At 53.0% G+C, this 12,508-nt stretch overlaps 1 protein-coding gene across 1 annotated transcript; it reads left to right on the top strand.

Moving 5' to 3' along the window:
* Positions 1 to 1,813: 1,813 nt before the first annotated feature.
* On the top strand, positions 1,814 to 11,927 carry CCND2 (cyclin D2). The gene is made up of 5 exons (XM_066632955.1): positions 1,814 to 2,069; positions 2,865 to 3,080; positions 9,009 to 9,168; positions 10,058 to 10,164; positions 11,871 to 11,927. Exons 1-5 carry the CDS (start codon positions 1,866 to 1,868, stop codon positions 11,925 to 11,927), a joined length of 744 nt encoding a protein of 247 aa, XP_066489052.1. The 5' UTR covers positions 1,814 to 1,865.
* The last annotated feature ends 581 nt before the right edge of the window (positions 11,928 to 12,508 follow it).

The raw sequence follows: 12,508 nt of genomic DNA, 5'->3' as shown, positions 1-12,508 counted from the left end.
CCACAGAGCTCAATCTGGAGCCCAGGTCTACCCAAGCAGGTAGACCTGGGCTCCAAGTCCAGGTGCCCAGCAAATGTCCAAGAAGTGATAAGCCCAGGTTGGTTACCAGCTACCTGCCTGGTTGACCTGGGCTCTGAAGGTAGTGCTCATGGCCCCTCCCAAACAGATACTGGATCCACCCCTGGTTCTAAGGAGATTCAACTCTCAGAAAGCTGGGAGAATTCAGCTCAACCAGGTAGATGCCATACATTTAAATCTTCTGTACTTTGCTTTTTAAAAGTAATGAATATTGTAAAAAAAAAACTAGTGTTCCAATGGCATTACTGTATTAGACTAGCATATCTTTCCTCATGCTTTCATGTAAATAAATTTTATTATAATATGTATCAATGCATCAGCAATGTGTCATCGACAAATGTTATATAGGTGCTAGATAGGCACTAGATAGGTGTGATATAGGTGCTAGACAGGCACTATATAGGTGTTAAATAGGCACTATAACCTATCTGGCATTATATAGGTGCTAGATAGGCACTAGATAGGTGTTAGATAGTGCTAGATAGGTGTTAAATAAACGCTAGATAGGTGTTAGATAGGTGCTATATAGACATTAAATAGGTGTTATGTAGGTGCTAGATAGGCGCTATATAGGTGTTAAATAGGCACTATATAGGTAGGCATTATATAGGTGCTAGATAGGCACTAGATAGGTGTTGGTGCTAGATAGGTGTTAAATGCTAGATAGGTGTTAGATAGCAATATAGGCAATAAATAGATGTTACGTAGGTGCTAGATAGGTGCTATATAGGTGTTAAATAGGCACTATATAGGTAGGCATTATATAGGTGCTAGACAGGCACTAGATAGGTGTGTGCTAGATAGGTGCTAGATAGGTGTTAAATAAACACTATATAGGTGTCAGATAGGCGTTATATAGGTGCTATATAGGCATTAAATAGGTGTTATGTAGGTGCTCGATAGGTGCCAGACAGGTGTTAAATAGGCACTAGATAGGCATTAGGTAGGTGCTAGATAGGTGCTCGATAGGTGTTAAATAGGCACTTTCAATACAAGTCAATACTACCTGCATGCCAGTGAATTGTTTTGCTTTTGCAGGGTTGCAGGCCTGTGTATTGCGCTGGTGTGTAAACGAAAGGAGATGCTGCATGTGATTTCTATGCAGGCAAGACATCTTCCAAGAGATGCATTCGTTCTCTGCCAATTATTGTGAGGTTGCCTGATTCCCCCCCCCCACCTTCTTTTCTCTTCCTGACATCTGGGGGGGTTTCGGGCGTTTGGTGTTTCTCCAGACTTGTCCCTTCGTTTTGCTCCCAGCTGAGATCCCCGACATCGCTCCCCCCCCCCGAATCCTGGCTCCTGCTGGGCACCGCCAGCCCTGGCCCAGCAGCGGCTCGCTCCCAGGTGCGCCTGCAAAGCTGCGCGCAGAGGACGGCAGCGAGGAGCCCGTCGGAGGTCGCGGAGCCCCGGAGGCTGCGGCCGGGAGCGTCGAGAAGAGCCGCGGCCGGCGGGGAAGGCTGCCCGGGGTCGTGGCCCGCGGCCTCCGAGGGCTGCCCGGGTCGGGCTACTCGAGGGACCGGCCTGCTGCAGGCTCGCACTTTCTGGTGGCCCGCTGTTCCCCGGACCGCGGCTCCGCGCCCCGCCTGCCTGCGGCCACCTCCGCAGTCCGGAGCGGGGGCGGGAGCGGGAGCGGGAGCGGGGGCGGCGCCGGGCGGCAGCAGCGCCTCCCCCTCCTCCTCCTCCTCCCCGAGAACTTTTCCGCCCTCCCAGCGGCTGGCGGGCGGGCGGCGAGGAGGAGGCAGCGCCGGGCGCCCTCTGGCTCGCTCGCTCGCTGCGCGCGGAGCAGGATGGAGCTGCTGTGCTGCGAGGGCTCCGCGGGGGCGGCGCGGCGGGCGGCGGCGGAGGACCCGGGCCTGCTGCGCGACGAGCGCGTGCTGCGGAACCTGCTGCGGGCCGAGGAGCGCTACCTGCCGCGCTGCTCCTACTTCCAGTGCGTCCAGCCCGAGCTGCGGCCCGCCATGCGCAGGATCGTGGCCACCTGGATGCTGGAGGTGGGTTCCCGGGAAGACCCGCGGGGGCTTCCGCAGGTCTCCGCCCTTCCGGCTCGCTCCTCGCTCGCAGAGCCACCCGCGGCCGGGCCGGGCCGGGCCGGAGCGCCCTTGCGGGGGTTCGGGCTCCCTTCCCCGGCCCGCGCCTCCCTCCGGGCGGGCCACGGCTCTCCGTGCTGCGGGGAGCTCTCCGTGCCGAGGCCGCCCTCCGCGGGCCGCTTCTCCTGGCGACCCGGCCCGCGGAGCTGCCCTGCGGAGCGGTCCGGGCCAGGGCCGCGGACCAGGCTTGGGGCGCCCCTGAGAGCGGAGCTGCCCCGGGGCCGCAGGCCCGCTGGGCGCCCTTCTCCCGGCCCGGGTCTTTCCCCGCGGCTGGTTCGGGAGCGGGCGAGGGGTTTCCGAAGGAGTCCCGCGCTGCTTCTCCTGGAGCACTTGGGGGTTTCCCTCTGAGAAGATGCCAGAAGCGGGGCGAGGCTGGCCCACGCCGGCCGCCGGGTCAGAGGCAGTCCGCCGCCCCCTGCCTTGGGTGGGAGTTCAGCTCCGCCCGGGAGGGCCCAGTTCGCCTCTTGCTGAATGCGTCGAAGGAATGCGAGGTTCGACCGCGGCTTCCTGCCTCTCCCCCCCCGCCTCGCCGCCCCCCCCCCGCCAAAGCCTCCTGCCAAGCGCTGCCCTTTCCGGCGCCTGCTCCGAAGTCTTGTACTGCACGGATCCTGCCGGCTGCGCCTCCCGTTTGCAAGGAGTCAGCTGGCAGGAGCCTTTGGAGACCTGGCCTGAAGTTCTCTCCTCTTCCTTTGGCTGCAGGTCTGCGAGGAGCAGAAGTGCGAGGAGGAGGTCTTCCCCCTGGCCATGAATTACCTGGACAGATTTCTCGCAGTGGTGCCCACCAAAAAGTGCCACCTGCAGCTTTTGGGGGCCGTCTGCATGTTCCTGGCCTCCAAGCTGAAAGAGACCAGCCCCCTCACAGCAGAGAAGCTTTGCATTTACACAGACAACTCCATCAGACCCCAAGAACTGCTGGTAAGCAGCCCGCTGGCCTTGCTCTTCCTGCCCCCACAGGCTTCCCTCCTTCTCAGGGTTGGTGTGTCCCATAATGAAAACAGGCAACTGGAATAATTTGGTTCTGCTGAAGCTTTCCGTGTCACTGACCCACCCACTGCTTTTTTTGAAAATGTTTTCAATAGGAAGAGGCTCCCGATTTGTTTGAAGTGGGTGGCATGCAGGCCTGAGTAGCAAACCTCCTTCATGGTCAACATGGGCTGCAGGGGGGAAATCATGTAGTTTGATGTGTGCATGTAAGTGCAGCAGAAGAGAGAAGAGCACCAAAAAGATCTTGCATCAAACTGTCCATGTGCTTCCAAACGCTGGGGAGAAACTTCTGAGCAAAGTTCTTTTGTAAAAGTGGCTTCTTTTCAGTGTTGTGCTGCCACCTGTTGTCAGACATGTGCAAGTAGAAATGACTTCACCTTTGAACCATGGTCAGCCTCTCTTCCTTGTTTGCTTGTATCTCCCCCCCCTTAATTTTAAAAGCACGGGGGTGGGGGAGGAAAGACCCACTACAACATAAGCGCTGTGCTGGCTGGCTGGATTTAAAAGATGTGCACAGTTAATCTTGCAGATTGCATGTGTTGGAAAATCGGTTTTATCAATCTGTGTGTGTATCGTCTGGAGGTTTTTTCATCAAGGAAAACTGGTGGTCTTGTTGAAACATGCTGGAAGGAATCCAGCATGCCTGGTACATGAAAGGTCCTCCTGAAAATGGGGGCTTTGTGACACTAACATTGGCAGGTGGCTCATCTTTGCATTTCCACATCTTAGATATGATCCTCCAGATCTTGAGGGCTGGGGATATACTTTGCGGGTCATACAAATTCAAGACTATTCTGGATTAGATGCATCTTTGGCCAGCATGGCATAGGGCCCTGTTTATCAATAGAGGCGTCTCCCCCGTACAGGATAGTTTCCTGCTTTTACCGCAGATAACGGAAACCACGGATAGTAGTGAACCCTACAAGAAGTGGTTCACACATTCCCCCCATCATGCAAATGAGTTATCTTTGATTGCAGTTCTCCTGTTGCTGACTCTGTCTCTGTCCTGCCTGAGGTCGCTGACAGGAGGCAGGAAGATCTCACAGGAAGTGAGTTGGAGGGCTGAATACAAGACAAGTGATTGCAGGCAGCACAGAGACAGAGGAGAAAAGCAGTAAGTGCGATGGGGGAGATCTGTGAGCTGCGGATATGGGACCCGTGGATATGGCAGGAGGGGCCTGTACACAAAATCGACTGGTAAAGCTTTTTTGGAGTTGTCTCGTTTGGCTGCAGAAGAGAGGTTGCCTGTTGGAATACTGCCAATAAAAAAGGAAGAGAGCGGTCTGTATCTAGAACAGAGGTGTAGCTGCTGCTTCTCCAGTTTTTTAGCGTGTGCACTGAGGGGTTTATTTTAAATAGGGAAACATTAAAACCTGTAACCCACCCTCCACACGCATGTGCAGCCTGATGAAGAAAAGTTTTACTAATTGATTTGGGCTCCACATGGTTCCTTGAAACAGAACCTTCCTTGGAGGTTGCTGAAACTTCAGCATTGGCAGGAATTGGGCTAAAAAGTAGCTTTGGCCATGAGGGAAATGAGTGCAAAGCGTGCACATCCAGAGCGGGTGCAAAGCATTGATGCTGATCATGTCTGAATCAAGGCCTCTTCCCCTTCCCCTCCCAGTGGTGCTGGGGTCTGCGTGTCTGCCAGGGGAGCAGGGCTTTTTAGCCAGGGGTGCATGTGGATGCATGTGGGTGGGCTTTGGGGGTTTGTGAACAGGACAAAAAATGTTTTGGGTGTATTTGTGCACACTTTTCTGTGGAGGGAGTCCATAACTTTCATCTGAGATTCTCAGAGGGGTCTGTGACCCAGAAAAGATGAGGAAGCACAAGGAGGGAAGGGTCGTCAGCGTGGTGGTGGAGCACCCACTTTGCATGCCAAAAGACCCAGTTTGGCATTCTCTGTTAAGTCTGGGGATGGTCTCTGACCTGAAATGTTGCAGAGCCCCCCTGCCAGTCAGAGCAGGCACTCCTGGCATTACTAAGCAGTGGCCTGACTCCACAGGTGGCAGCTTCACTGCTTTTCTTCTTACGCTCATCCACAGGAACACAAGAATGCTGCCTATATTTCTTTCTTTTTTTCAGATGATTGAGGTTGCAATCCTAACCACACTTACCTGAGAGTAAGGCACATTGACCAAATTGGGACTTACTTCTGAGTAGATATGCATAGGATTGGGCTGTGTCACACTTGTGGGTTGACGGCTGGGCTACTAAGAGTCATGAAGGCTTGTAACTTATTGATTATTTACTTTCCACATTTTTATACTGCTGTTCCTCTGAGGAGCTCAGGGTGGTGCACATAGTTCCTCCCTTTTGTCCTTGCAACAACCCAGTGAGGTAGGTGAGGCTGAGAGTGACTGGTCCAAGGTCACCCAGGGAGTTCCATGGCTGAGCAGGAATTTGAACCTGGATAATCCAGGTCTCAGTCCAGCTCCCAAACTACTACACTGTCCTGGCCTTCTGACTTGTTTGCATGTTTAGCAGGATGTGCTCAGTGAAAGACAACTGCAGATTCGCTCTGCCAGCATTCAGTGAGTCTTGAGCAAAGCAGCATTTGATGGTCAGCCCACTGTCTGAGTCGGCAGAGGTACAAGGTGGAGGCCGCCAACACGTGCAATAGTCATGTTTGATGTTTTGAGTAAGACACCAGTGAGGGTGAGGAGTTCTGGGGAGTCACTAGGAGGATGCAGGGATTTTTTTTGGAGCAGGTAACCTGGACAGAGTATTGGTTGCATTTTGTGAGCAAACCTCAGTTTTGTTATCCTTTGGGGCTTTGTCACTTTCCAATTAGGTAGCAATGCTCAGATGGTGAAGCCGAATGTTCCTCCACATTGATGGAAGCTTCCTGCCTAGAGAAGGCGAGATGGGAAAGCGAGTGGCTCACGCCAGTCACTCCACAGCCTTTGTGTTCCTCAGAGAGGACGCTGGTGGGATTTGGGCTATTTCTCACTCTGCAGTTGGATGCAGCACTTCTCCAGAAGGACCAGATGGTTACAGAAGAGGCCTGGAGTATACTTCTGAATGGGGCCCCATATCCCCCTCCTAGAATCCCCTTCCTTGTGCCTACATCTTGGGGAAGGTTTTACCATGACCCTGTTGCAGCAAAGCTGTTAAATTTGACAACACAGAAGAGAATCTGTGCTTTTCCTTTGCAGCCATGGAGGCCAAAGAGGGTGCATTGTTTGCACAGGTACTGCTTTTTTCAAAATAGAGGAGAAGGTAGCTTGGCACAGGCAAAGGTTTCTGTTTTCATTGTTTATGCATCCACGCACGCATGTTTAGGGTACAAAAAACACATCTTCCATGCATGCAGCCCACATTGTGTTTCTTTACAGAATCTTGTACAATTAGGGTCAAACCAGAAGCTGCTTTCAGGAAATATTTTGCATGCATGAGCTTGGTGTGTGTGTGTGTGTGTGTGTTTCATAATGGTAGGCAGCCAGATCACAGACCTTCTGTGCAGATCAGGACTGTGGTGGGGGAGAAAAAGGCCTGAACCCCACCCTGTCATGGTCCTGATCAGGGTGTGTTCTTCACTTCCCCCTCCCCCAAATTTTTCAAGGGGGAAAAATTGGCACTAAGAATAATCTTTTTTCCTCCGTGGCCAAGCATAGCCACCGGAAGGGCAGCTCAGATTGGGATTGTGGCAGGAAGAGGCTCTCCAGCAGATATATTGTGAAGAAGCAGGGTGACTGGGAAATTCTGGCCATGAGATAAACAGGGATGGGTCTCCTTTGCTCCCCACCATTCCAGGAATCGCCCCTTGATCCCCACCAGGGACGCTACTCTCCTTTCTCTCCAAACCTCCTCTTTTCACACAGCCCCTGGTCTAGTCTGCCTCCTAATCTGTTTAGCCAACTGCAGCAACTATCCCGTATGCAGGGAATAGTGGCGGATTCTTGTTCACTGCTTCCTTCCCTTTTAGACTTCCCTTCTTATAAGTTCCTGAGAGCAAGAAGTGAGAGGGTGGCAGATTGGGGGGACCCTTTATCCTGAGTCTGCCACTGCTTCCCTCCAACCTGCCAAGGATGCAGCCGGATCCGCTGATGCACTTTCATGCCTTTTTGTCATGCTCCAGGTGCAGCTTCTTCAAGTACAGGAGTGCAGGACTTCTGGTTGGATTTACAGGGACTGTCCTAACAAAGGACTGTTCCCCTTCACTCATGCGGTCCATTTAAATCGGGGTGTCAAACTTGTTTCATACAGCAGACCAAAAAGCAGTCTTGGAGCCTGCTGGGGGCTGGAAATAGCATTTAAGCAGGAAGTGACATCATTGAGTAGGTGATGACCAGAAATAAGCACTTTCTCCTCACTTAGGAACTCCTTAGCTGCAACTGACACTAGATAAAATGTGCAAATTTTGATCAGATCTTCAAGATAGAGGAGAGTCCAATTTTGCAGGCCACCTTTTCAGCAGTGCTAGTTCTGCCACAGCATCACTTTGTGATGAGTGTGATGAGCATCACTTTGTGTGAGTGGCTGAGAGGCACCTCAGCAGAAGAAGCACTGCTGAAAGGGCAGCCATGTGATATTTGAGCTCTCCCAGCTCCTCAGCTTGTCTCCCTCTCTCACTCCTCTTTGTCTGCCCCCTCTCCCAAAGCATTCCTTGCCTTCTGAGGCCTCCTTGCATCTTCCTCCAAGAGCCTTGGCAGAAGCAGCCTTCCTGAAAGGGTGTGCTGGAAGAGCCCAGTTATCACACAGACTGCTCTTTCATCAATGACATCTCAGCACTGCTGATAGGGCAGCCTGCATGGTAATTGGGCTTTCCCAGCAACACCTTTCCATTAGCGCCACTTCTGCCAATGTGTAACTTCGCAGCTCAGCAGCTGAGAGCAACCGATGCTCAGAGAGCCCAATTACAAAGGGAGGGGGCTGGATGAAGGAACTCCATGGCCGTATGTTTGACACCCTTGCTTTAACTCAAGCCAGAGGTCCTGCAATTCTGTGATTGAAGGAGCTGGACAAGGAACACTGGAAACGGCTGCCTTTTATGTAATTGTGCAGAGGTGGCATTGAGTAGCATTTTGGGTATTGTCATACCGTTGTGTGACATTCTGCCCACACCCTTGTGAGTGGCAAGTGTACAGTTCATAAGTACAGTTTGTGTGCTGTTCGAACATGACTCAAGATCATTTCAAGTGCAGGGGTTTCATGGTATGCATGTGAACACTGGTTGTACTGGGAATCCCAAGTTGCACTGAGAAATCGATTCACCTTCAGGCTGCTCCTGACATGTGCTTAAGCTTCCTTCCTGGACTTTTGGGGTTTCCTCAAGGGCACTGTGTCACACCGAATGCGTTAAAAGCCAGTTCCCAGCATTGCATCAGTCTCTGGTGTAACCAAGAGACAGGAGCCAGGATGGGGCTGGCTGTGCCATTGCGATCAAGCTTGATGCCCAGTGGCTTAGGTGGCAGGTGTCAGGGTCAGGCCTGGGGTAGAGAAGGGACTGTGAGTTTTCATCCTGCCTACTCCTCCATCAAAGCTTGCCCAATTTTTAGTTGGTTGGAATTTTGCTTCAGTTGTGGAAGGTTTTGCAGGGGCCAAATGTGGTGTGTGTGCAAAGGGACAAGGGAAGTGGGCCTCGGAAACGCTACAGCGACCTTGGCAGGATCTCATGGTTGGCCAAACCTTCTGGGTGGGCATTCATGACCAACTGCAAAGAAGTGGATCTTGGCAGGCGCTGCCAGTCTCATTATTTTCGGCAGAGCCTGACATTTTTTCAATTACAAAGAAAACCCACAACTTCAAAGTTTCTAGAAGATACTGACAAGGAGAACTCCAGGAAAGGCTGCCATCGCTATGATATTGCTAGCCTCTCAAAGGGCTTTTTCTCTCCCCATTTCTTGTCTCTCTCAGGAGTGGGAGCTGGTGGTCCTGGGGAGGTTGAAGTGGAGCCTGGCTGCCATCACGCCCCACGACTTCATCGTGCACATCCTACGGAAGCTGCCGCTCTCGCAAGACAAGCTGCTTTTGATCCGGAAGCATGCGCAGACCTTTATCGCCCTCTGCGCCACAGGTACGCCAACAGCAAAGGGAAGAACTTGACTGTGGGCTCCCCCCCCCCGTTGTGCTTGAGAAAGAAAAAAGAGGCTGCACTTCTGAGTTGGGTTCTTAGCGGAGGCCAGCTGGGCCCATGGCCCCATAAGCTGCTTTCTTCAGGGCTGGACATTTGCCGCTGACCTGGTCCCCATGCAGTGGAGGGCACAGACCCTCCAGCATTTCCACAGATTCCCATCGACTCTCACTCTCACCACAACCGGAAGTGGGTGCCAGCAGTTACAGAGGCCTGCGCAGTGGAGGGTCAGGAAGACTTTTGTCCAAATTTATGGTTGCTTTGTATGACTTTAGGCCACTGATTCCAAGAATGGATCGGGTTTGCCCTGTCGCGCCTCATTCTGGAGATGTTTAGCACGGCCTCATTAGCGAATGGTGCCAGAGGCTTCCTCCTGTGCTAGGCCTGCTCACGAGGGAGCTGCTTGAGCCGTTCGTTCACAAGGCTGTGCTGGATCTCTGCGACCAGATGTGAGAGGGCACAACGGAGGCCATTTTTGAATCGGCACCCAAAACGTGCTCAGGAAGAGGTCTGGCTTTTGAGGCAGCAAAGCGTGTGTGGGCCTGTGTTTTTTTCCTGTTACTGCTCCAGTTGTTTTCTTTCTGAAAAGCTGCTTGTTCGCATCGTGTCTCGCCCATTACCACTTCATTTGTTTTCACGTCCCGTTCCTTTTGATGGGGGACTGGTCCGGTGCTGGCACAAGGCACCCTTGGGCAGCTGCCAAGGGCCTGGCATCCCGGGGAGGCCAATTGCCGGTGCCTGCTCCGGCCCCCTGGAGAGCAGCAGGCCCTGCGAGCGACTGGCAGCTGCTGCCTGGGCTCCCCTTTCTTGGGGCTCCTTCCATTCCTGGCAGGCCGACAGCGCATTTCTTGCTGGCAGCTGCTGCCTGTCGTGTGCCCCCCATCACACAGTCTTCCCTATAGCATCCTGCCCACTGCCACAGTACAGGAATCCATCCTGGTAGGGGGGCTCTCCAGAGGTCATATAGCAGAGGGCCCCCTTGGACCTGCGCCTGCCCCTCCTGGGAGACCTGGTGGCCAGAGCAAGAGGAACTTGCTCCATTAGAATCCGTGGGCGAGCTAAACACCCAGCAGCCCCATTGGGGGGCAAAAGCCCACTCGGAGGAAGACCTTGCTCCAAAGGTTTCCAGGGGTGGGTTGTTTATTGTCCCACAGCCTTCTAAGAGCACTGAGGATATGTGCATACTGTGTGTGTGTGTGTGTCGGGATTGGAAGTGTTGTGTGCCTGACCTTGGTCATGGCTGCAGAATCTCTGACTGGACAAGGAGGGTGTGAACCGACCCAGAGATGGTGACCGGAAATGAGAATCTTTAGATAAACCTTGCTTAAGACCATGGAGAGGTTCAGGAGCCTGAGAATAATAGTTGTTGGCCAGTCGCAGAGGAAAAGAATGTGCAAGGACCAAGTCTGCTGTGATGTTGGTGGAAGGTCTGCTTCGTTTGAGAAACAGGAACTGCGTTCTGACTCTCAGGAGACTTGGCTAATGCATCCCCGAGGGGTGTCCATGTGTCTGAGGTGCAGAACCTTCTTCTCTTGAAAAAAATAAACGAGCATCTGGAGGGCAGGTGAGGTTTGAGTCACTGGACTTGATGACTGTGAAGGCGTTTTGTGGACAGTAAATTGTTTTGCTCGTGGTGGTAGTTGCTTTTCCCCCAGGTCTCACCATTGGTGCAAGCGTTGAATTAAACATACAGTTCTGCATTGTGGAGGTCTACTTTTCCAAGTAGGGATAAGCACCTGGCAGCTGCGGGCCACATCCAGTTCCCTCCTCAGCTTCCATTTGACCCTTCCGGCCCTTCTTGCTTTAAGAAAGCAGAGGTTCCTCTTCATCCCTGGTAATCACCCCTCCCTTCATAAAAGGAGAGGATGTGGAGACTTCCAAGGGAGGGGCCCATCCCTTCTGGATGAGAAGGGGGGCTTCCACCACATTATTGATCCTGAAGGGGACTGATTAAGTTGGCGAGGGTGAGGAACTGTGACTTTGGACCTCAGATTGGAACGCTTGTCAGTTGCGTTCATCACGAGAAGGCCATTACAACAGGGTCTCCTGTGACAGGCAGTTTCTTGTCCCAGCTATGATGTGATCGTGATGTCACTTCCTGACACCCTCTTGCCCCCACTGGGTTGGGCACTGTGGCCTGCTCACCAAAGAGATGAAAGGGGGGTGCGAGTGGACAGAAGAGGAGTGGGGAAGTGAGCTGGGAGAGGAGTCTGTGAGGGTGGAATGGGAGGGAGCTGTGCAGTAGCCTCCTTCTGGACGTGACCCTCGGGGGCTCGGGTACTACCATCTCACCACTTGGCCCAAGAGTCCTTAAAAGGTTCCTCCCTGAGCAGTGAAAACTTATCTCTGTGATCCTGCTGCATGGACAGCGAGAAGCCTTGCTTGGTCTCAAAAGGCAAACTTGGGTTTCATGGGAGGGCTCATGGAATAGCCCCCTAGGCAGCTGTGTTGTGATTTGCAGTACAGATTTGTCTGTGCCAGACACTCGCTGCTTGTGAGGGGACTTAGCAAGGCCTCCCTCTGACCTCAGAGGGGTTTCTAGGAGTGGGTTTTGGGGCTGCAGCCTGAGCTCCTTTGCCCACAGACCAAACACCCAAGTGGCCAGTTTCCTCCCTATGCCTTTCACCCTCTTCCTCCTCTTCCAGGCGGGCAGAGACCCAGGTCTCTGGGAAGTGCTGCAGGGCGAGCAAGATTTAAAGTGATGGGAGGGGGTGTGTGTTGGGCTGTGTCCCTCCCCCCAGACCCAGCTGTTGGATGCAGCAAATAGGCATCCAGAACTCTAGGTGGGAGAAAGTGGTGTGTGGGGGGAAGATTTTGCTTGGAAATCATTGTGGGCAGAGAAGGGTTAAGCACCCTGTGTCTGCCTGTCCCTTCTTTGTGCGGTCCATCTGCAGCTGCCTGGCAGAGAACCTAAGTTCTGAAATCAGTCGTGTAAAATAAAAATCCGCACATGGGTAGAGTTGATCCCAATTTATGCTGTTGTTTCCTCTTGTCCCTCTTTGAACATTCTCCCGGGCTGAGCCTTTTGAAAACCAGATTTGCAGTTCCTTTTGCTTGCAGGGTGGTGCTTGTCACCTGGTCCTGAACACAGAGAGGCATCTGCCATCTCTGGACCACTTTTGACTTTTTCCTCCCTGTGGCTTTTCCTGTTCCAGTCCCTCTTCTTGTGAATCTGCCTCTCACCCGCCCCAGAACACTGCCGGGATTCTCTCCGCCTCGCTGTGCGCAAATCCTCATTCATCCCTTAATTGCTTCCTGTCCCTTAATAGTTTCCCTTCAGCAG

The sequence above is a fragment of the Tiliqua scincoides genome, chromosome 6 (genome assembly GCF_035046505.1).
Source record: "Tiliqua scincoides isolate rTilSci1 chromosome 6, rTilSci1.hap2, whole genome shotgun sequence".
Taxonomy (NCBI): Eukaryota; Metazoa; Chordata; class Lepidosauria; order Squamata; family Scincidae; genus Tiliqua; species Tiliqua scincoides.
The sequence above is the reverse complement of the archived record's forward strand: the minus strand, read 5'-3'. Positions and strand labels throughout refer to the sequence as shown.

Bases quoted from the DNA above. Each gene is read 5' to 3' on its own strand.
- CCND2 (XM_066632955.1), top strand. From the start codon at position 1,866: ATGGAGCTGCTGTGCTGCGAGGGCTCCGCGGGGGCGGCGCGGCGGGCG. The intron at 2,070-2,864 runs GTGGGTTCCCGG...CTTTGGCTGCAG, and splicing joins TGGCCACCTGGATGCTGGAG to GTCTGCGAGGAGCAGAAGTG. The intron at 3,081-9,008 runs GTAAGCAGCCCG...TGTCTCTCTCAG, and splicing joins TCAGACCCCAAGAACTGCTG to GAGTGGGAGCTGGTGGTCCT.